The sequence below is a fragment of the Schistocerca nitens genome, chromosome 2 (assembly GCF_023898315.1).
Source record: "Schistocerca nitens isolate TAMUIC-IGC-003100 chromosome 2, iqSchNite1.1, whole genome shotgun sequence".
NCBI lineage: Eukaryota > Metazoa > Arthropoda > Insecta > Orthoptera > Acrididae > Schistocerca > Schistocerca nitens.
The window spans coordinates 730,590,165-730,611,788 of record NC_064615.1 but is presented as its reverse complement, the minus strand read 5'-3'; the positions used below and the strand labels follow the sequence as shown (position 1 = coordinate 730,611,788).

The following is a 21,624-nucleotide window of genomic DNA, read 5'->3' as shown; positions in this document are numbered from 1 at the left end:
TTTTTTAATGAAAGCTGGTTCTGCTTCGGCAGCAATGATGGCCGTATGTTGGTTAGAGGGAGGCCAGCTGACGTCTTGCAACCAACCTGTCTGCGTGTTAGATACACTGGACCTACACCTGGGGTTATAGTCTGGGATACATTTCGTATGGCAGCAAGAGCACTCTCGTGGTTATTCCACGCACCTTGGCTGCACATTTGTAAGTCAATCTGGTGATTCGAGCTGTCGTGCTACCATTCATAAACTACATTCCACAGGGTGTTTAACCTAGCCTATTATGACATTTTTGGAGATAGAAAATCTCCTCTGCAGGACTCAACATGAACTTTGGAAACAACGATCGTGTGAAACGCCTACGATAACAAGAAAACACAAGATATCGGCGCCCCGGGTGATGCCGTGTTCCTTGACTTCTGGAAGGCGTTCGATGAAGTTCCGCACTCCGCCTACTTAGCCAAATACATGCGTTCGGAATATCAGACCAACTGTGTGATTGGACTGAAGAATTTCTAGCGCGGAGAGAAATCTTCAGACATGAAAGTAACTTCGGGCTGCCACAAGGGAGGATTATAAGATCACTAATTTTCACAAGTCCGCTGCTCGTGGTCTCGCGGTAGCATTCTCGCTTCCCGTGCGTGGGGACCCAGGTTCGATTCCCGGCAGGGTCAGGGATTTTTCCTGCCTCGAGATGACGGGCGCTGTTGTGTCGTCTTCATCCCCATCACGGTCGGAGGAAGGCAATGGCAAACCACCTCCACTAGGACGTTGCCTGGTAAAGCGGTGCATGTCTCCCGCATCGTTCCCCTACGCTCTGTAAAGAAGCATGGGACTTCATTTCCATTTTCAATTTTCATAAAATATTTAATGACATGGTCGATAACTCAGAAGTTCCTCGAGGCTTTCCGCGGATGGTACTATTACACTAATGCACAGAGAAGTCGCAAAGCTAGAAAACTGTAGCGAAATGCAGGAAGACCTAGAGGATCAACATTTGGTGTAGAGGTGGCAACTGACCCTCTACGTAACAAATTAGCGTACTGCGCGTAAATAGGCAGACGTACCTATTATTTTACGATAACGCGATTGTAGAACAATCACTGGAAGCAGTCACATCTATAAAATGTTTAGCAGTTTGCGTACGGAGAGGTTTTAAAGTGCAACGACCATATAACTCTCATAGCGCGGAAGGCAGGTTGCACACAGAGATTCATTGGAAGATCCCTTAGGAAATGTAGTACCCACCCACAAAGGAGGTAGCTCACAAAACATTTATTCGACTGATATTTGAGTACCGCTCCTCACTATTGCTCCAATGAGAAATACAATTCACAGAGGAAATACAGAAGATCCAAAGAAAAGCAGCATGGTTCTTCCAAAGTTCATTTAGTAAGCACAAAAGCATCACGGAGATGCTCACTCAACTGCAATGGCAGACTTCACAAGAGACGCGTTGTGCATCACCTTGTGATTCATTCTTAAAATTCGGAAAGCGTACGTCCTAGAAATGTCAACCAATACAGTGCTTTCTCCTAGTTATATCTCGCGATAAGACTATGAAAATAAAGAGACTTTCAACCCACACGCGGGCTTACTAGCAGTTTTGCTTTATTCATTTTGATAGGAGAACATCACAGCTGTTTTCGTAAATTACACTGTAAGAAATACTGCAACTAGCCACAAGTTTTGTCAAATGATTTTCTTATACCATTACTGGTTTAGGGCCTGAGTCCATCATCAGAAGATAGCGTTGACTTCTTGCAAGTTTTCTAAAATATAACAAAATTTTGTTATGCATAGTTTACAAAAGATTTTTCATTTAACAACTGCATCCTAAAATTTAACAAAGGTTTTTGCGATTACACAGTGTTACACTTCTATATGCTCTACACACTGTACTTACTTCCTGAAAAGCCCTCCTTCACATATTACAAGCCAGAGGTTCGGTTTTCTTTCATAAGTACCAAACCTCGGCTTATAATAAGTGAAGGAGGGCTATTCAGGAAGCAAGTACAATGTATAAAGATATGGAAGTGTAAGACTTTGTAATCACAAAAATTTTGTTAAATTTTAGGATGCACTTGGAAAAATATAAATCTTTTGAAAACTATGCATCACAAAATTGTTATATTTTAGGAAACAGATGTAAAAATTGCAAGAAGTCAACGCTACCATCTGATGATGGGCTCAGGCCCGAAGCTAGTAATGGTGTAACAAAATCATTTCGATAAAACTTGTGGCTGGTTGCTGTATTCCTTACAATGCAATTTACCAGCAACTGCTCTCCCCGCGAACCATTCGGGACTGCAATAGCCACCGGAAGGTGGCTTGCGGATTAGGTGCTTGGCGGAAGGTACTATCTGCGATACAGCCAATTCTCCGTTCACTGGAAATGGCTGGATAGTCCCTTTGAACAAGACAAAGGCTATTTACTTTCCTAATCCTCGTCATCCATCCCCACTGCTCTTTGGTTTCAATGTTAACGAAACAAAAGTATAAAAATTTCCGTCATCTCTCTTTGTGAAATCTATTCTTCAATGCAAGATAACGAATTTTAGTGGTATTCCTGCCACTAAAACATTATAATTCCATTACATTTAAAACAGACTATGCTAAGGTTCTGTTAAAATGTGTATTAATTGTTATTCTGAAAAAACTGTTTCGCTTACATCTCTAGTGTTTTAATATACTTACAATTTTTCGTTATTGTTTAACGTCATCAGGGTCTGTGTACCATTTTCAATGAAATACTCTCACATTTTTTTTTAGAGTGTTTAGTGCTAGTTATAGAATCCCTCGGGACTTCACAATATAATGAACGAACGCAAATCTTAGAGCGGATGTGATTCGTGGAGTGATTACTTTATCGCTTAACTATATAACTGCTATTACTTTTTGTCAAATCTTGTTCGTTTAAAGGCAATGGCTTTACATAGTGTGCGAATTAATTTGAATAAAGCACTCTGTTGTAACGGTATTGTTCAAGAAGTGCTTTAGTCACTCTAGGACTGTCGCTTTGCCGAAAGTAAACCGCGGATTTGAAGGAACTGTTTCACGTCGACATCGTCGCTATCTGAGTGTCCGGACCCATATCATCGCAGAGTCCGCACCGACAGCGTCGTCGTTCGTACTGTGCTGCCACGAGTAGCCCCTGTGCGCTGTCAACCCCTGCAACACTGGTGCATGGCGATTTGCTCGCTTCCGAGTGATCTGCAGTAATTCTTGCAGTAGAAATTATGATCGCCCTGAGAAAACATCGGCAAGTGATTCGCAACTTAACTTTTATTTATTTGCATTTTGTAAAATGCAGTGGAAATCAACGTATTTGTGTCGGATTTGATGAGTTTTACGTAGAGAAACGGCAACAAATATTACGTAGGAGGAAACAGCTTCCTTTCCACGTAGTAACAGGGAACAAGCTGGATTATGAGTGTTTTGAGCTTGAAACATAAGCCGACATGGCATTTCTCTTTTGTTCGGGCGGCACGTTTAAAAGCAACTGAAAACTACAGCCATTATGTTTCCCGATGGCGTAGATCCTCTTGAATGAATTATTTCCGATGTAAAATGTTCCTCCATTCGAATATTCGAGCACGGACTGTTCAAGAAGATAACGTCACCCGAAAAAAAGGGACGTGTACAGGATACGTTAGCGTGGAGACATGCATCAAAGCAGTCTTCAGACGGAAGGCCTCGACGAGTGAAATTGTGATAGATGAGGAGAGGGTTACATAATTCGACAACATTGATATGGTCTGCATCACAACTCTTTATTTAAAAATAACCTTACTGCAATTATTTTGGGTTTCTTACGATAATTACTCTTACCCAAAATTACAATTTTTCTTTTTTGATATAGCAGCGACGGTTTGCGTTACAGTGTGTTCGGAAATTGTGAAGAAACGTCATATATTATTCGACGCGAGCTCCCAAATGTTCAGTTCGACGCTGTCAAACGCACTGTTACGATGACAACAGTGTGTTACAGAAGCCGTGCAGAGTCGTCTCGGCTCATTACCGAGCTAACGCTACTTTTCACACAATACGTCAACGTTATGGCAAGAGACCACAAGGCGGTCGGTGCGAGACACGCGCGCCGGCCTCTCGTGGACGCAGCGGACACACACGCGCACGTGTGCAAACGTAAGCACATAAACCGCCGTACAAAAGGCCCGGAGGTCACATCAAACAGCCGCTTCTAAGGCGCCGGTTAACGGACCGCACCTCAAGCGCCTGATTTACAGCCTCCCGTCTTGGGGCGCTCTCTTCCGGGAAAACGAGGAGAAACATAAAGCAGAGGGTTTCCCTACTACCAGCGGCATATGAACTCGCCGGCCCCCGAGTGACCGTAACTTTGTGTATTCAAATATATGACCGAAGGCTCTCCGTACCTTTCACCGAGCGAAACTCGGTCCCCCACGTGAGTGTTGTACGGCGGATACTGCTTAAAATACACAAAGTACACCACACTTAATAGAGAAAAGTGTCGCAGGTGAAAGTATACTACAATAGAAGGGCAAACATTCTTGTAAGATGGAACCGCAAACGAGCGGTTTTCGAGATCTGATGTATGTATGTATTGAACTGGGTATCTAGAAACGACGGAGAGGCTTCGTCCCCGCGGGAGCCCTCAGTAGTACACAACACGTTACAGCAGTCCACTCACCCCATCGAACCCAGAGTTACTGTGCGGTTCGGCCCCCCAGCGGACCCCCCTCCCCCCCCCGGGAACGTCTCCTTCCAGACGAGTGTAACCCCAATGTTTGCCTAGTAGAGCAATTACGGTGTACGCGTACGTGAAAAAAGTGTTTGCGCAGCAATCGCCGACATAGTGTAACTGAGGCAGAATACGGGGAACCAGCCAGCATTCGCCAAGGCACATGGAAAACCGCCTTAAAAACCATCCACAGTCTGGCCGGCACACCGGACCTCGACATTAATCCGACCGGCACGCCTTCCCGTTCGGGAAGCAGTGCGTTAGACTGCACGGCTAGCCGGGCAGGCTGAGGTAACTGATACTTAGAGCCAATTTATTTGAAATACAAACTTTTCGGTTAAGTTCCCATTTAATTGCGCTCAAATTTGACAGAAGCCGTCATGCTGTTCACGAGTCACCAGATCAGCCACGTTTCTCATTAAATGTTTATTCCGGCGTACTAGGAGATCATCTCTTTGGTTCACACAATCTTTCAAGTAAACTACGGTTTCTGCGGAGAGAAGTCCCAGGATTGATCGAGAATGTTCCCCTTGTGCAACCTGGGGAAAGGTGGTGCGTGCGTTATGGGGCACCTGCCCATTTTGCTGCTAATGCAAGGTAACATTTAATGCACCTACATAGGACATGGAGGGTCGATCACTGGCTGCACCTTGGCCTCCAAAATCACCTGTCCTCGATCCTCTGGGTTTTTGAAGTGTGCAACACTCCCACTGACGCGGTTGAAGAAATGGAGCAGCGAACTGTTAAGCCTACGATATCACCCGAGAGTGTTTGGAATACTTCCTCACTCACTGCGGGAACTTGGGCAATATTGCATCCAAATGCGTTGAGGACATGTGTAAGATCTCCTCTAATAGTTAAAAGTGTATATTAAATTGTAAAATGTAATGTGCTGTAGTAATATTGCGTGTATGTCATGAGTGAAATTTGAGCCGTATCAGATGGGGACTTCATCAAAAGGTCCCCCCCCCCCCCTAAATACATTTGTACTAACTACGACAATATTTCATACTGATGTCAGTGGCGACTCGTAACCACACTTTCGCAGTTATGTCGTAAATGTCTCGTTCCTAGACATATATATACTAGAATGAAATTTTTACTTTGTAGCAGAGTGTGAGCTGATACTAAACTTCTTGGCAGATGAAAACTCTGCGCCGACCGAGACTCGAACCCCCGACCTTTGCCTTTCGCGGGAAATGGTAGGGCATTTGCCTTCGAAAGGCAGAGGTCGTGCGTTCCAGTCGTGGTCCTGCACACAGTTTTAATCTGCCAGTAAGTTTCAACATTAACTAGAACTACATTCTGCAACACGACCGAAGAACCACTTTTTCAAAAGCACATAATTGTTTCCCGTATTGAAATTAGACTGACAGGTGCCTACAATCTTCCTCCGTAACGGTGCAAAAGCCTGGCGCCCTGCAACGTCACCCTCGGATTCGGCGACGCTTCAAATAACAAGGTCTCGACACATGCGAAAAGAAGACCAGAACCCAGAAGTTCATGTCAAGTGTAAGGTGGATTAATGCTGTCCCATTCGCACCAAATTTCACCACAATTCTGCCCAACGCCATCCCAGACATGTCACATGATGGAAAGGTCGTCAAATTCGCCCTTACCCACATTTCACCCCTTCTTTTGACGCCTCCGTGACAGCGGTCAGAATCGCGACGCCCAAAGTTGAAATCATGCGGTTTTCTTATGGGTGGCCGATCGAAACATTTCAAACACACAGCCGCGCAAAATCGAAACAAAAAGGCCTCAAGGATGGCGTAAAGGGCGTCAGTGAAGCTACCCCTTTCTTGGGGCGTTGATTCCCACACAATTCGCGGCCGAAAATTAATGTTCGCAGTGTGACGAGCAAGAGGACGTCGTTCTTGGCTACCTTTGATACTGATGACACTACTCAAAAGATTCAGCCCTTCTGTAAGGATACTGTGGATCAGCAACTTAACTGAAAATGTTCACACGCCTTTATAGTGCAGACTGAATCCAGTTTCTGCTCTGGCGTACAGTGTGAAACCACTTGGGGCCGTTCAAAACAATATGATGAAATTTGAACGCCATCAAAAGCAGCAAAGCGTGCTTATGCTTTTCCAGGCCTTCTATTTCGCACTCTCCTAAGACGTGATTACACACAGATGCGACATCGAGACATGCGTGAATAGAAAGGCAAAGGCTTTCTCTAAGATCCCTCACTTCCACAATACCCTCGGTGCCAGTCACGCATCCTTGTTGACCATTTTAAAAATGTATCTGTTTAAAGGGAAAACTCGCGATGGAGGCCTAGGCGCCTTCTACTAGGCATGTAGGATCGGAGGGGAGTTAAATGGTTGCCTGTCTGCAGGCGCCACGAGACAAGGGCTCTCGCGAAGGATTTTCTCTGTACAGGTACATTTTTGCTCAACAAACTTGGGCGGAAGGTACAGAGAGTGCTACCACACTGAAAGGCTTTAGAGGGACCTTTTGCAGTTTTATTGATTACGTGTCAATGTCGCATCCCTCCTTGATCACGTCAATGGAGGCCCCAAAACACATGGGCTCAAAAAGAGTAAGCACCCTTCGCTGTCTGGGATCGCATTCAAATTTTGTAGCATGGTTTTCAACGGTCCCTAGCAGGTCCACACTGTACAGCAGACCAAAAATTGTGGTCGCACTGCAGTCTAAAGAAATGTGATCGTGTTCAATGGGGTTGCTGGCCCATGATGTCCTTACGGAAGGGTTGAAGCGTAGGTGGGGTGACAACGTGTGAGAATCAGCTTCTCATGGGAAGGAACGAGTTCATTGACGCCTTTACGCCACCCTCTGAGGCATCTTCGTGTCGATTCTGAGCGGCGGTGACAATGAATTTCTTTCTTCTGCAACCCATAAGATGACATCATGATTTCAATGCAGAGCGACGCGGTTCTGACCTCCATCTCAGATGCGTCTAAAGGAGGGCTGAAATGTGGGTAAGACAGGGTGCGACGACCTCCTCACTGTGTGACAATTCTCCAGTGGCGTTTGGCAGAATTTTAGTGAAATTTGGTTCAAGTGCGACATCATTAACCCACCTTTCATCTCATATGAACTTCCTGAACTCTAGCCTGTTTTTTCCGCGTGTCGACTCTTATGCAATTTGAAGCGTAGCCGAGCCCGAGTGCAACGTCGCAGGGCGCCAGTCTTTTTCACCATTACACAGGAAGGCTATAGGTACCTTTGCGTCCAATTTCAAATTTCTAAATCACAAAGAATGCTGTTTACGAAGAACTGATCCTTTAATTGTGTTGCAGAGTGTGTTTGCTTATAATATACTTTCACTAGTGTCAGTTCTAGCGGTTAATTATGATATATCTATATATTATAAAAGATCTAGTGGCTATCATCGGAAGTTCTGTAGGACTGTATTAAGTCGATGTCGTCGTTTACAGAATGTAGCGAAATGCAGAAGATGGACGAGCGGTGTAGAAACTGGCACTGACTCTGAATGTAGCTAAATGTAACGTGTTGTACACAGACAGGTGAAGAGATGCCCTACTGCGATTACACTACTCGCGATGGATCGCTGTAATCTATAGCTAATCGCATGAATCTTACTAGAATATAATCTTTCCTGAAGAAATTCTCGTTCCATCTATTCTTTCACACTGCTCGGTATTCCAGGATTCTCAGATTCTTACCAGTTTGGATGAACAGAGAAGGCAGAGAATATTCTATGAAGAGCGGCACCTTCCGTACGAGTTACTTTAGTTAACCTTCCGTACGGGTTACTTTAGTTAGGGCGAAAGCGTTTAGGGGATGCTCGACAAACTCCAACAGCAGGCGCTGCAAGAGAGGCGTGGTACATATCGGATAAGATTGCTATTAAAAGCCAGAGAGCGTACCTTCCGAGATCATTTCTTCCCACGCACCATTCGTGAATGAGAGGGGGGGGGGGGGGGGGGGGGGAAAGCTGCACATTTATCTCATGTAGGTTAGTAATTTCTTTGCACATGCACGTGAGAATCACCAACAGTTAGCGAAAATCAAATTCCGCTAGCACATGGACTTTCATCTGCACGCTAAAGAACTAACTTGTATGTACTTACATCTGATGAGCTCCACAACCTGTACATGCGTCGACTGCATCACGTTGACACCGTTCACCTGGAAAACAGTGCATCGTCATCGGATATGTTTAAGATTACTTAATCTACGTTACATACGAATTGTTCATCACAAAACCTCCAGAAGACTGCTTGCAAACAGACTGTTTTCAGACGCCAATCTTTGAAGACAGTAAAAATATACCCATGACATAGTTTACTTCTAAAACAGTGTCGCCTCCGGTGGGAGGTGTCCTTTGAGGGATATAAATTTTGTCCAAGGATTCTCCAGCTTTTTCATCCCATCGGAAAAATAGATTCTGTTAAACTCTGTAAAATACTCGTTGACTGCAACTCACACTTCCTCATTTGGTGAAACCTTCTTCCAGCAAGCCAAAGTTGCAAGTTAGGGAACAGGCAGAAGTCACTTGGAGCTGAGTCTGGTAAATAGGGTGGATGAGGAACAAATTCAAAGCCCAATTCATGCTCTTTCGCCATCGCTATCCCTGATGTGTGGGATGGTGCATTATCCTGGTGAAAGAGCACTTTTTTGCGTGCCAACCTTGGCAGCTCAAGTGTCAAACGATCCAACAATGAACCATAGTGGTGTCTGTAACACTTATATCGATTAAGAATAGGTTTATTTAAAGTAACTGTATATCTGCAATTTATGAAGTGTAAATTCTGTGTTGTTTGAACTCCTTGATGTATTGCAAGAAAATTAGAATTTTGTAATTTATATATGAAAAAAGCAAAAGAATATGTTGAATTTTAAATTATTGTAATATGAATATGTTTATGAAAGAAGTATGTTTGTTAAAAGCTGGTTCATGCTTAGGGCACTTGTATTTGTAACATGTAAACGCTATAGGGAAGTCCCTCCGCAACGAAAGTGGAATGGCGCGAAGTAAAGGGCGGGTTTGGCGGTCGAACTGAAAGGCTCCTTTGTGTGAACGCCACGCATTGTGTGGCTAACCTTAGCTCGGTATACTTCGACGGTGTTAAGAGAGGCAATTGGAAGTTGCATTAGAAGGGATTTGTATCGGATGTGGATCTGGCTATTATTTGGTTTTCACGGAATAATGGAATGGTTCTAATATGTTGAAAATCCGACGCCAAGAAGATATTTTATAGATCATTCGCACATCAAGGCCGTGAGTACAGTTAGCCGCCGTTTCGCGTGCCACTAATCTTCGCCACTGCTTCACAGACTTCATACATTCAGTTACGTAATGTATATTGACATGGACCAGCTAATTTGTGTGTGTTTCAATAATAATCACATCAAACGTAATTCGTGTTCGGAACCATAACTTCAATCCTGATCACGAACCTAAGCGCTACTAAAACCGAGTATCCTGATTTAAATGAACAATTCTGGCATTCATGTGTTTAAAAGTGATTTTTTGTCTAAAGTAAGAGGAGTAGCAAAAGTTAAAGTAAGAGTAAAATTTGGATGCTTTGTTTATGGACTACTCCAAGTGAAATTGTTAAGGTACGAAATTTAAGTACAAAAATTCAAAGATCAATCAATAGAAAAGTGAAAACCTTAATTATTTAAAAGCTAAACCATAAAAGTGGATAGGTTTTTGCTAAAGTATCCTTAGTTTATTATAAAATATGGTTTTGTAGGATTACAGCGCAAGAAGGTGTATATGTTATTGCCAAGAATACCTGCTTCACAGGTGATTAAAGTACAAGTACATACAAATCTTTGATGAACCGATTTGCGGTAATATATATATATATATATATATATATATATATATATATATAAGGAAAACTGCTACATGCAGAGGAGCTTTAACAGTGTATGTAAGATGTTAAAATGGTTCAAATGGCTCTGAGCACTATGGGACTCAACTGCTGAGATCATAAGTCCCCTAGAACTTAGAACTACTTAAACCTAATTAACCTAAGGACAACACACACATCCATGCCCGAGGCAGGATTCGAACCTGCGACCGTAGCGGTCGCGCGGTTCCAGACTGTAGCGCCAGAACTGCTCGGCCACCAGCGGCCGGCTGTAAGATGTTATTCATCTTTATTTGTGTTATTCATGTCAGTCAAGATAGAAGCCCCTCACGTCCAAAACGTGGTCACACTGAAATAACACACCGTGCTACACTAGTCTCTGTCAGCCACAGAGTGGTTTGCCAAGACATCGCTAACTCGGCATCTGAAACATATTACAACAGAAATTCATCCTCCCAATGTTCGTAAATGGATATATCGATGTACACTGTGTGTTCATAAGACTCCCGAAACGCCGAAATGACACGTTTTCCTGTTCAGTAAACGCTAGTTATCGTGAACAATAAGCGCTAGTTATCGTGAACAATAAGTACGTTGTCTCTTCAATTTGAAAAAGCGTTGTGCATGCGTAACTCGGTTGCGTAATTCTTGTCTTAATTTTATTTTAATACAGAAAGTGCAGTGACGCTTCAACTCTGTTTTGAGAAGTGGTTTTGGGGCTACAGGCGAATAAAAACGCCGAGCGTATGACTTGCGCATGTTGTTAGCAACAGCAGTATCCGTCATCAGCTCGGCGGCGCCGAAGTGCTCGTGAGTCACGCACTGGCGCTTCTCTGCCGTCCAGGTGCCAGGTTTGTGTACACATGCTTGCTTGAACACTCCGTCCCATTCGTATTTCGGTATCAGACTCCTTCACACTTTCACACACACTGTTGCTCTCCGGAAGACGAAGTAACGGAGCGGCAGTGATCTGTAGGGCGGGCGAGTCCTGCTGCTCGTAGGCTGATAACAGTACTTCACACACACGCAGCGCTTATGTTTACATTTCCGTATCTGTGACATGGCGCTTGCTACAATTTCTCTATCTTCAGTCGTGCAGTATCAACGTAACGTTTGTCGGACAACGAGCCTAGCTGTAAGAATGGCAAAAGCACCTTTCAAATCCATGGATTTGGTTCACTAATTAATAGTGTCACATTCATGTACGCTCACCTCCACCTCGCAACTTCGAGTTTCTACTTAATTTAAGCACCACTTTAAGCTAGTGGCTTTTTCGGTTTGTTCAATGGACGCTCTTAGGAAAGCACAAATCCGAGAACCTCTGACTGACCATATCTAAATCTGGTGTGCTTCTTGTCGGAGCTAGTTGCTGCTGACTTCCACTTGCTAGGTCACAACACAGGACATATATAGCGGGTGAACCCGCTACGAGCCTCGATAACGGCTGCGGTTTGCTGCTACACAGCCGGGTAAGGTTCGTGACGTAGACGGTCTCAAAGCCCTGAGACAACAAAGTCGGTCAGGTACTGTGGATGCTGTCCTATTCGTTCATCCAGGAGGTTCTTGACATGTCTGGAGAAAACGAAAGACATCCCGAAATGAGGCCGCTTGGACCTATCGAGAAGACATGTGACCTTTATAACGTATTGAATGATAGAAATCACAGTGTTCGTCACCTATTAATTTATTAAAATTCATGACCGATTTTGGCTTTGCAGCCATCATCAGATCTAACAACGAAAAATATAAACAAAAAAGACCATATATACCAAAAAGAACTTTTAACTTTCTGTAACTGTCACTTTACAAGCGCCACTAGATCCGAAAATTGTTAACCTTTACTTCATCTTCAAATATACTTCCCCTGATCTTGTGATATGTATTTACGACGTGCCTAGTGTCGGATAATTTTTTCGCTTTTTTCGTACATTTAACAATTCCATTTACTTGTATTATAATCTTTAAAAACATCTGATGAACGCTGCAAAGTCAAAACTGGTCGCGAATTTTAATAAACTAATTGCGAATAGGACTCTGATTTCAGCAATTTGAAGAAACATCTACCTACGCAGAAGTGACTGACATGTCACACATTTATTTTCATTTCTTTTAGGGAAAAACAGGTCAAGACGACTCATTTCAGAAAACATTAATAGGAGTGTACGACAGGGCTGTTCTTTCCCGCTGATTTAACTTCTACATTTATCTCGCCATTCGAGAATGGAAAACGAAACGTCTAAACACAGGTTATGACAGTGACATAAGTCTCGACAGCTTTGACACGACGCTGTTGTTTGTCGACGATCAGGCAATAGTCTCAAATTCTGAAGGCATATTACAGCGAACTCTGTTTAAATTCAACAAAGCAATGGAAGAGTAAACTCTGAAATTTATCTACATAAAACAATCTACGGCATTTGTTGGTTACCTCAAGTCCGCTGCAAATAGAATATCAATAACAAATCTGTTGAACGTATCAGCCTGTTTACTTTCCTTGGTTGCACATTGTCGCCTTCTCAATAACAACATTGCAAGGAACATTGAAATAATTAACAAGGTATTAACAAGGTACGTGTACAATAAGTACAACATGAAGGAAAAAGAAGTTACACAAGAGTATCGCGTCACCAGCACGTCAGTGTAGGTGTGAAGCGTGGGTCTTCACTGATAAGAACAAACATCTGAAAGAGATTTTTTCAGACAGTTGTGGGGTGGCAAAGAGAGACAGCGAAAGAAATGAAGATTTACGCCAGACGCTCATAGTTTACGAGATAAATGACAAAATCTTATACCTAAACCACCAGATGTCGGTCAGTCAGATCGATACCAAACGATATATATGGACGGAGTATCACCCAAAACTCCGATGTAATTTGTACTACGTGCTGCCGTCCTGGATAAATTGCGTAAACGGTAAATGTAAATGTCGTGTGACTCGAGGCCTTCCGTCGGGTGCAAGTATTTCGATTTGACGCCACTTCGGCGACTTGCGCGTCGGTGGGGATGAAATGATGATGATTAGAACAACACAATACCCAGTCCCTGAGCGGAGAAAATCTCCGGGGGGCCCTTAGCATTGACATTCTATCGCGCTGACCACTCAGCTACCGGCGTCGGACTGCGTAAACGGTAAGCAGTAAGTAACATCTGATCTAAGGAGGACAGAGGAAGCATAACTCTGAGCGTCTGAGTTTTAGAGGTACCTTGGGGAAGTCGGCAGAGCGTTAGGCTGTCGTACCGAGCCCTCCGGGTTCGAGCTCTGTTCATATAAGTTTTTGGACTGTAGTACATGTAGAACTTTTATATGGGACAACACGTTCCTGAGATGTAAAAGCACTGTCAGCTGCGGCACTGGCAGTAGCGTGCAAACTGAACAGCAGGACCACGTCTCGAACCTCGGGACCGTTGGTACGACAAACTAACGCTCTACCAACTTCCCTACGGGAGCTCTACACGACACACGCTCACCGTTATGCTTTTCCTATGTTCCTTAGGTCTTGTGTTACTAACTACTTACCGTGTACGCACGCTCTCCTGGCTGACAGCACACAGCAGAAGCTATGTTGGTCTTTTGGTTGATACTATATCGATATACGACGGCTATTTCTAAAGTAAGGTCCGATCGACCGTGAAAAGGGAACCACAGTATGTTTTATTTGCAACAGCTTGCTATACCTTCCAGCTACTTCTCCATGTAGTCGCCGCCCCGACTTAGACATGCGTCGTCGCGTTGTACCAAGTTTCCTTACCCTCGTCATAGAAAGCAGCCTCCTGTACTTTCAGACAATCTTCTAGACCTGACTGCAGCTCGTTGTCTGTGCCAATTTGTTCCATTCGTAGTCAGCGGTTCATTCGAGCATAGATGAAAATCAGAGGGAGCCAAATTCGGGCTGTATCGTGGGTCATCAAACGCTTCCCAGCGATAGCGTTGAAGGAACGTCGTCCTTGCCGCTGCAGTGTGTTGCCGAGAAGTGTACTGAAGAAGTAAGTGCATGACAGTTCTTTGTGCGCTCACTGTGCGCTGTGAACTGCAAAGAGCCTGACTGACTCATTCGACGGGCATACTAGAGACACTGACCAACACAGCGGTGCAAAGCTTCAAAGGATTTCCAATATTGTTTCCATTTCGCGACCAATCGGACCTTATTTTCCGAATTGCTCTCGTACTCATTTTGATACCGATCTGACTGACTGAATCTGGAGGTTTGGTTGTTAGTACATCGTCAAAATTGGAAATATATAGAACGGATGAGCGATGAATGTCTGCCAAAATCTTTGTACAGGTACTAGCCCTCACGGTTCCGCCGAGTGGGCCACCAAAGAGAAGATGGAAAAGATAAAGATTGAATTTCGCCATATTCTAATAAATTATGGGTTCTGAAAGTAGGCAATGTACATGCGAAACCGATAATGACTGTAACCTTGTTCTGTTACTGTACCCAAAATTCACTGCTAGTCATTAAAACTGCAACACCAAGAATGTGACGTGCACCGAACTGCAAATTGGAATGAAGCGCACTACATGCTTGGACTTGGAAATAATTAGCATTTCAGAGCAAACGCACGAAGTAGCTAGAGTAAGGCAATTTACATTCTGAATGTAGGTTAAGGAATGGCTATACGAAGGTTTTTCCATTCAGAAATCGTATTTCAACGTTGGTTATTTGTGTGAATATTGTGTTATGTCTCGTGTAAGCTGGATAAATGTATTAACACGTGCCTGAATTCGACAGGATCGTTGGCTACCGGGACTGCAGTTCATCGTTCCGCGAGATGCTGCTCGCGTTGTTAGATATCTCATGATTATCAATGTCGATTAGATGGGTTTACGACCATCATAGAAGGGGAGCCATGTTGAGCCATGTAGTTCATCATCCTTGTCGGACAGGGAGCTACAAATCCCGTCTCTAGTGAAACGTAGTAAAGGCCAAGCGTTGTCCATGGAGCAGGTACTAAACGTTATTACGCATATGGAAGACTATCCACAGTATAGTACAAAAATACTTATGATGAGATTTCAAGTAAGTCTGCAACAATATGACCGTGTAACGCATTTGAAGTACTACAGATATTCAAGGGACAACACGGCACACTTGTTACAAAAACTGGTGTTTGCGCATGTCGAACATGCTCGATACACTTTACAGGATGTACATGTTAGTGACCTACTACATTATGCACATGATATTTTCGCGACGTGGATTACAGGGATTAAAAGGGAGCAGTGGATGGCCGCATAACTTCAAACTGTGCTACAGAATTGTAAGACGTAAGGTAATGAAATTTCAAACACAATGTCAACTTGACGATGCAATGTAAACTGCGGAAAATCTGTACATGAGATAAACTTATCCCATCGTTCAGTAAGAAACTGTTTGCAAAACCGTGCAATCAGGGTTTGAAGAGGAAGTCCACATGAAAGGGATCCTGAAAGAGATACCAACAGAACTGTATCAAGATCAACGAACACGATGCCGTAGCGCATTCATATACAATTATGCCGACTGTTGACCTGGAGGGTAAATTAGCTGGAAAGTTAGTCATTGTCATGCGAGAAGTTGGAGATGCTCTGCCCCCTACGATTCTTTCTCGTATGCGTGATCTTGCAAGAGCAGTAGGGAATACTTACGTCGCAGCAAGCAAGAGTGGGAATATGGGCGAAAGAGAACAACTATGGTATGAGCACTGCTTTTGGCCAATAGCTGGTCAAAGTAACTTGCTTTTGCTTGATTCCTAGTCTGCGAACAAAAATCATGCTCCTTTAGAACAAACTATCCCTCCTGAAAAGTGTGTGGCATTGCAATTCATACTATTGGACAAATTCAGCCATTAGAGGTTTGTCTTTTCCGAGCCTATAAAACATATTACCGCATTAACGGTTGGCCAGATTCGCGATAAGTTCCATGACAGACTGTTTCGCAGTCTGTAGCGTGCCATCACATTCCATGAGTTCTCATCACTCCTTTCCACCAGTACGATTCTATACGCATTCTTTAAGAGGGGGTACCGAGCTGAACGTCTTGCACGGTTTGTGACTTCCATGGAGTTCGCCTTCGATCTTGATGGTGCAAACCTTTGTGATCACTGTGGCGTGCCATTTTTCATTCGATGCTGATGGTGCAAGTTAATGGTTTGCTCCGAACATTTCTTGAATGTCAACGATGTCCACTTTGGAAAGTGTAATACATACATGCCCATAGAAGGTTGATCTCTGTACCTCCCGGACATTCATTTCTTGTCGCCTTCCTAAAGCACAATAGCAGCTAACATTCTTCCTATCTTAACTTTTAACAAAACAGTTTCAAATGAGCCTTACTAAACTCTGAACTTGCGACATCGCATTCAAGGGGTTCCTTGTAAGTTACGCACTGCAATCGAGAGACACTGTGTAGTACCACCACCGTTAGCACTATCTTGAACGCAAATCTACACCTCAAGCATTTGCCTCCAGTTTCACATCACGCCACGCCATCTGCAGGCGACTTAATCAACTATTTCACTGGAACTGACACGTTACTAAATTTGTGCTCCCATGTGACTGTGATGAAGTGAAGTCCGTAAAAAAAGGTCATGTTGCTGCAAGGTTGTCCGAACAGAGTGAAAGTTGAGGTGAAAGCTAACTCCGCGCTTGGCAACATTTACAAATTAGTAAGTATTCTATCCTTTCCTTGTTAAGCATATACCTGTAGTACGGTGCCAGAACGTTCAAGCACATATTGAGAAGAGAGGAAGATCAGATTGCTACCGATTACTAGTGCCGTCTGAGGAATACACCAATAGCATTGATTTTCCTGTGTTCTTGTGAAATCGTGTGCCTTTCCGTTGCTCGGGAAACGCTCTGAGAATGGTGGATAGGTAGAAAAACTTGCTAAACAACCAATTTCGAGCTTAAGAACGGTGAAAGAACAGCACGTATACCGGCGCCAGTCAATGATGCGAATGCATTATTAATACTTTCCAGGTTGAATTTTCACCCTGCAGTAATATGTACGCTAACCTGAAACTTCTGGTTGTTTAAAACTGTGTGCTGGATCGGGACTCGAACTCAGGGCATTTACCTTTTGCGGGCAAATGTTCAAACGGCTGCGCTATCGAAGCACGACCCATGTACCTCGAGGTGTGCTAGAAAATGTCTGCGAAGTTTGGAAAGTGGGAAACATATGCTGGCGGAAATAAAGCTGCGAGGGTGGATCCTGAGTCGTGCTTGGATCGCTCCGTCGGTAGGAGCATTGCTTGCGGTAGACAAAGGGACCGAGTCCATATCCGGCACGCAGTTTTAATCTGCCAGGAAGTTTCATTGTAAGACTATTCTATATGTATTTGATTCCATGTGGGTTATTAAATGGAAGATAGCGATGCAAGAGGTGAAAGGTTTACAGGCACGTTATCTGTGATCGAGTTTCGAATCTGTTAAAATGGTGACTATTATTCCACGTCCAGTCTCAGAGATGCAGAATCTTCGAATAGCGTGTTGGGACCCTCAAAATGGCAGATACACAACGCATTACTTCGGCTTTTTAGGATAAATAAACTCCATTACGGTAAACGTATTTCGGGAGCGTACCTCGCATTTACACAATCAGCTGAATTCTGCAATATTATTGATAGGGACGCTGCTCATACTATTTTAGAGAAGCAGAATAAGAATTCCTATCCACCAGTCACACTGTAAGCTTCCTGCGGTTCCAGTAAAACACTCTAGGAGATGTTTGGACGGCTCCTTAAAACAGCCACCAACGATTTCCTCCTCACCCGTGTCCAATCGAGTTTGTACTCACTCTGTAACGCCTTTAAAATCTGTTTTCATTTCCAAAACAGATTTCTTCTCAGGAACGCGTCTCCAGAAAATTCTACTTTTCTTCTTCCCCAAAAAAAGGCACTCTGTGTCGTCTAATCGCTGGATACGCTTGCAGTACGTTTTTGTAGAAATGAGCACTTTGTGTAATCTCACCATGAAAGTATGTTGTCTACGGCGAAGCGAAATACTGATCCTCCGGAATACAATTTGAAGACACGTGAAGAAATCGGGTATTCCATTACACGTTTGAGGCTGCATGTAATAAACAGCGGCAACGCACACCACCAGAGTGACCGCATTGTGATCTGAAACCAGCTCCTATCGAATAAAAAACATGTACGTTAATCAATGTGTAGCTGTGCGTTCCTTTTTTTGCTGAAATCCGCAGAAGCACAGACCGAAATTCACTCCATTCAAGTCAGCAGATTGTAATGGCTTTGCAGTCAAGCTGCATCTCTTAACATCTTTCAGGTGAACAGTCAAAGCAGGGTAGCTTAAGTGTTCCATTGCCCAATCGAATGGCATATTCATTCAAAGAACGTACAGCTCCATTTGCACATCCACTATCGCCCATATTCAGCTTCCTTTGTTCCTCGATCCTTTTTCAGTGGCAGCTATAAAATTCATCAATGACTGTGCTTTTAAATTCTACGAATATGTAAAGTAATTTCTCGTAGCGGGAAATTTCATGCCTCAATATTAGCATTGTAATGTGAGGATATAACGAGGTGATGAGTGAAATGTAGGTTTCTAAATACCAGAAATGAGCTGGTGTTGTGACATCGTATGAAGCCATAAAATTTTTCAAAAGCGACGTTTAAGCTGCTAACCACACTTCAGAGACGCAATCGTCGCTCTAACCAATAAACAAACTTTGTAATAGGTTTGTAACAGTTATTGAAATACTGTTACACCAGGCCGTTCTGTTATTACTATAAAAAGCTAACTGTAGTCGCAGTCACAATGGGAGCTAACATGGTCACTTGGAGTACAGTAATTTTACAGTTCACAATAGGGTGCATCGTAGCCTTGCAGTGCAATTGGGGAAAGATATAGCAGAGAACGTCGACGTGGACAAGTGAGACAGTGTGCTAATGAAGTAATCAGGTGCACTGATGACGCTCTGAAGAAAAGAGGGACAGCGCCGACGCAGAGAGCGATGGTACGTCCTTGAGAAATGTTATAACTGAGTACGCATTTGAAGCGCAAATTACGAAAGGAGGGGCATGATTTCGTCGGGAGTGGAATTCGGATATTTACTTCAAAGACGATAAAGTGAGGTAATATAAATAAATATTCCACTGACGATGCCCAAATATGTGTTATTAGACAGCAATTTAAGAGAGTCTACAAGACTAGAAGGAGAATTTAACTTTGCAAAAATTTGACGGCTTTTGTTGCTCAGAATTATACTTCACTTGGAGAAAAGATATTCCAGGAAAAATTACCCTGTATATGAATTTCAGTGCACAAATGTGTTGATTTAAAGAAGCGATAATGTGCATACTACTTCAGATTAAAGTCAAACAGTGCTAGAATCCAAATTGACAGTTGTTCACACAAATTGCAGCGTAGATAACTGTTGCCAAAGTGACTACGAAATGACGAAAAAAAGTGCAGATCAGTTTCGAACGGCGCCTCCCTCGTTCCTGTTTCTTTCTTGGACTGAACGCCATTCGAACAGGCCTCGAAAGGCCCGACGTTACCGACCGACCGACCGCCCTGGGAACTTAAGCCGTTAGGCGTCGCTGAATGTGGATACGGAGGGGCACGTGGTCAGCGCTCCCGGCGGGTTTCGTAACCAGAGCCGCTACTTCTCAACCGAGTAGCTCCTAAATTCGCCTTTCAAGGGCTAAGTGCACCGTGCTTGCCAGCAGCGCTCAGCAGTCCCGGACAGTCGTCCATCCAGTTTGCTAGCCAAGCCCGACAGCGCCCAACTCAAGTGATCTGACGGGAACCTATATTACCACTGTACCAAGGCCGTTGACTTCTTTCCTGGACCTAAGCATGAAATGTTGCCATTTGGTTAGGCTTCCATATTGTATTGTCGGGAGCACAGAATGGCCAAAATACTCTGATGAGCATTAATATTATTACCAGTGTCCAGCGCGAGACTGAATGCCGCCTGGCGGCGTAGCGGGCACGTGACGCGGTAAGGGAAGTTTATAAGCGGAGTACAGACAAATATGGAATCACTCTGGCGACGGTACGGGCAAAATACGCGGAAATCCACTGCCATAAACGACTCTGACAAAGGACTGATTGCTATGGCCCGGTACGTGGGAACGAGCATCTTGGAACGTCGAATCTGGTCGGTTGTTCATGTGCTGCTGTCGTCAACATCTACGGAAAGTGGTTGAAAGGTTGTAAGACCGTAAGTGGATGTCCAGGCCTTATCGCAGAACGCGGAAGGTCGGAGCCCTGCCTGGTCTGTAAAGCAAGATAAACGACGAAGTGTGGCAGCTCTGACAACGTATAACGCTGATGCAGTCAGTCACAAGTGTTTCGGAGCACACCGTTCAGCGTACATTTTTGAACACTGCGCTCCGCAGCAAACTATCCCCTTCACCACATGGTCATTTACGACTGCAGTGGGCAGGGTAACATCGAGATAGGACCGTGGACCAATGGAAACATACCGTCTAGTCGACTGAATCACGTTTCTTGTTACACCAGGTGGGTGCTCGTGTCCGGATACACCGTCTTCTGAACGAACGGCTGCTCGAAACATGCACCGCTAGAGGGACCCAGGCCGATGGGAGGCAGTATTATACAATGGTGGACACTGATCTAAGATTCCACTGGATTTGCGATAGTAATCGAAGGCACCAAGTCAAGTGTGGACTGCGTGAACATAACTGCGCACCACCTGCATTCGTTCGTCCTTGATGTCTTCTCCGGCGGAGATGGAATCTTCCAGCAAGACAACTGTTCGTGGCAAATAGCCAGAATCGTGCTACTGTGGATTGAGAAGCACGATAGTGAACTTACGTCGATGTCTTGGCAACCAGATGTGACTCCAGCGAACACCTCTGGGACGCTATTGGGCGTCAGCTCCGCGCTCAGAAAACACGGCCCCGTAATTTATGGGAGTCGCATGATCTCTGCGTAGACATCTGGAGCCACATAACTCTGGAACCCTACGAAACATCTGTGAACCCACGTCGCGTAGAATCGCTGCTATATTATGTTCCAAAAAAGTGGGTAACACGGTTGTAAGCAGATGGTAATAATGTATTGGCTCATCAGTGCATTGGCCGGAAAATGTTATTTCGGCCATGCCTCTGGCAGAA

The 21,624-nt window shown here is 44.0% G+C and overlaps 1 protein-coding gene across 1 annotated transcript in view; it reads right to left on the bottom strand.

Annotated features, from left to right (window-relative positions):
* Positions 1 to 21,624, bottom strand: part of LOC126236934 (uncharacterized) — a 557,773-nt gene that overhangs the window by 348,002 nt on the left and 188,147 nt on the right. The window contains exon 4 of the mRNA XM_049946620.1: positions 8,782 to 8,839. Coding sequence (XP_049802577.1) covers positions 8,782 to 8,839 — 58 coding nt within the window. The remainder of the gene's footprint in view (positions 1 to 8,781; positions 8,840 to 21,624) is intronic.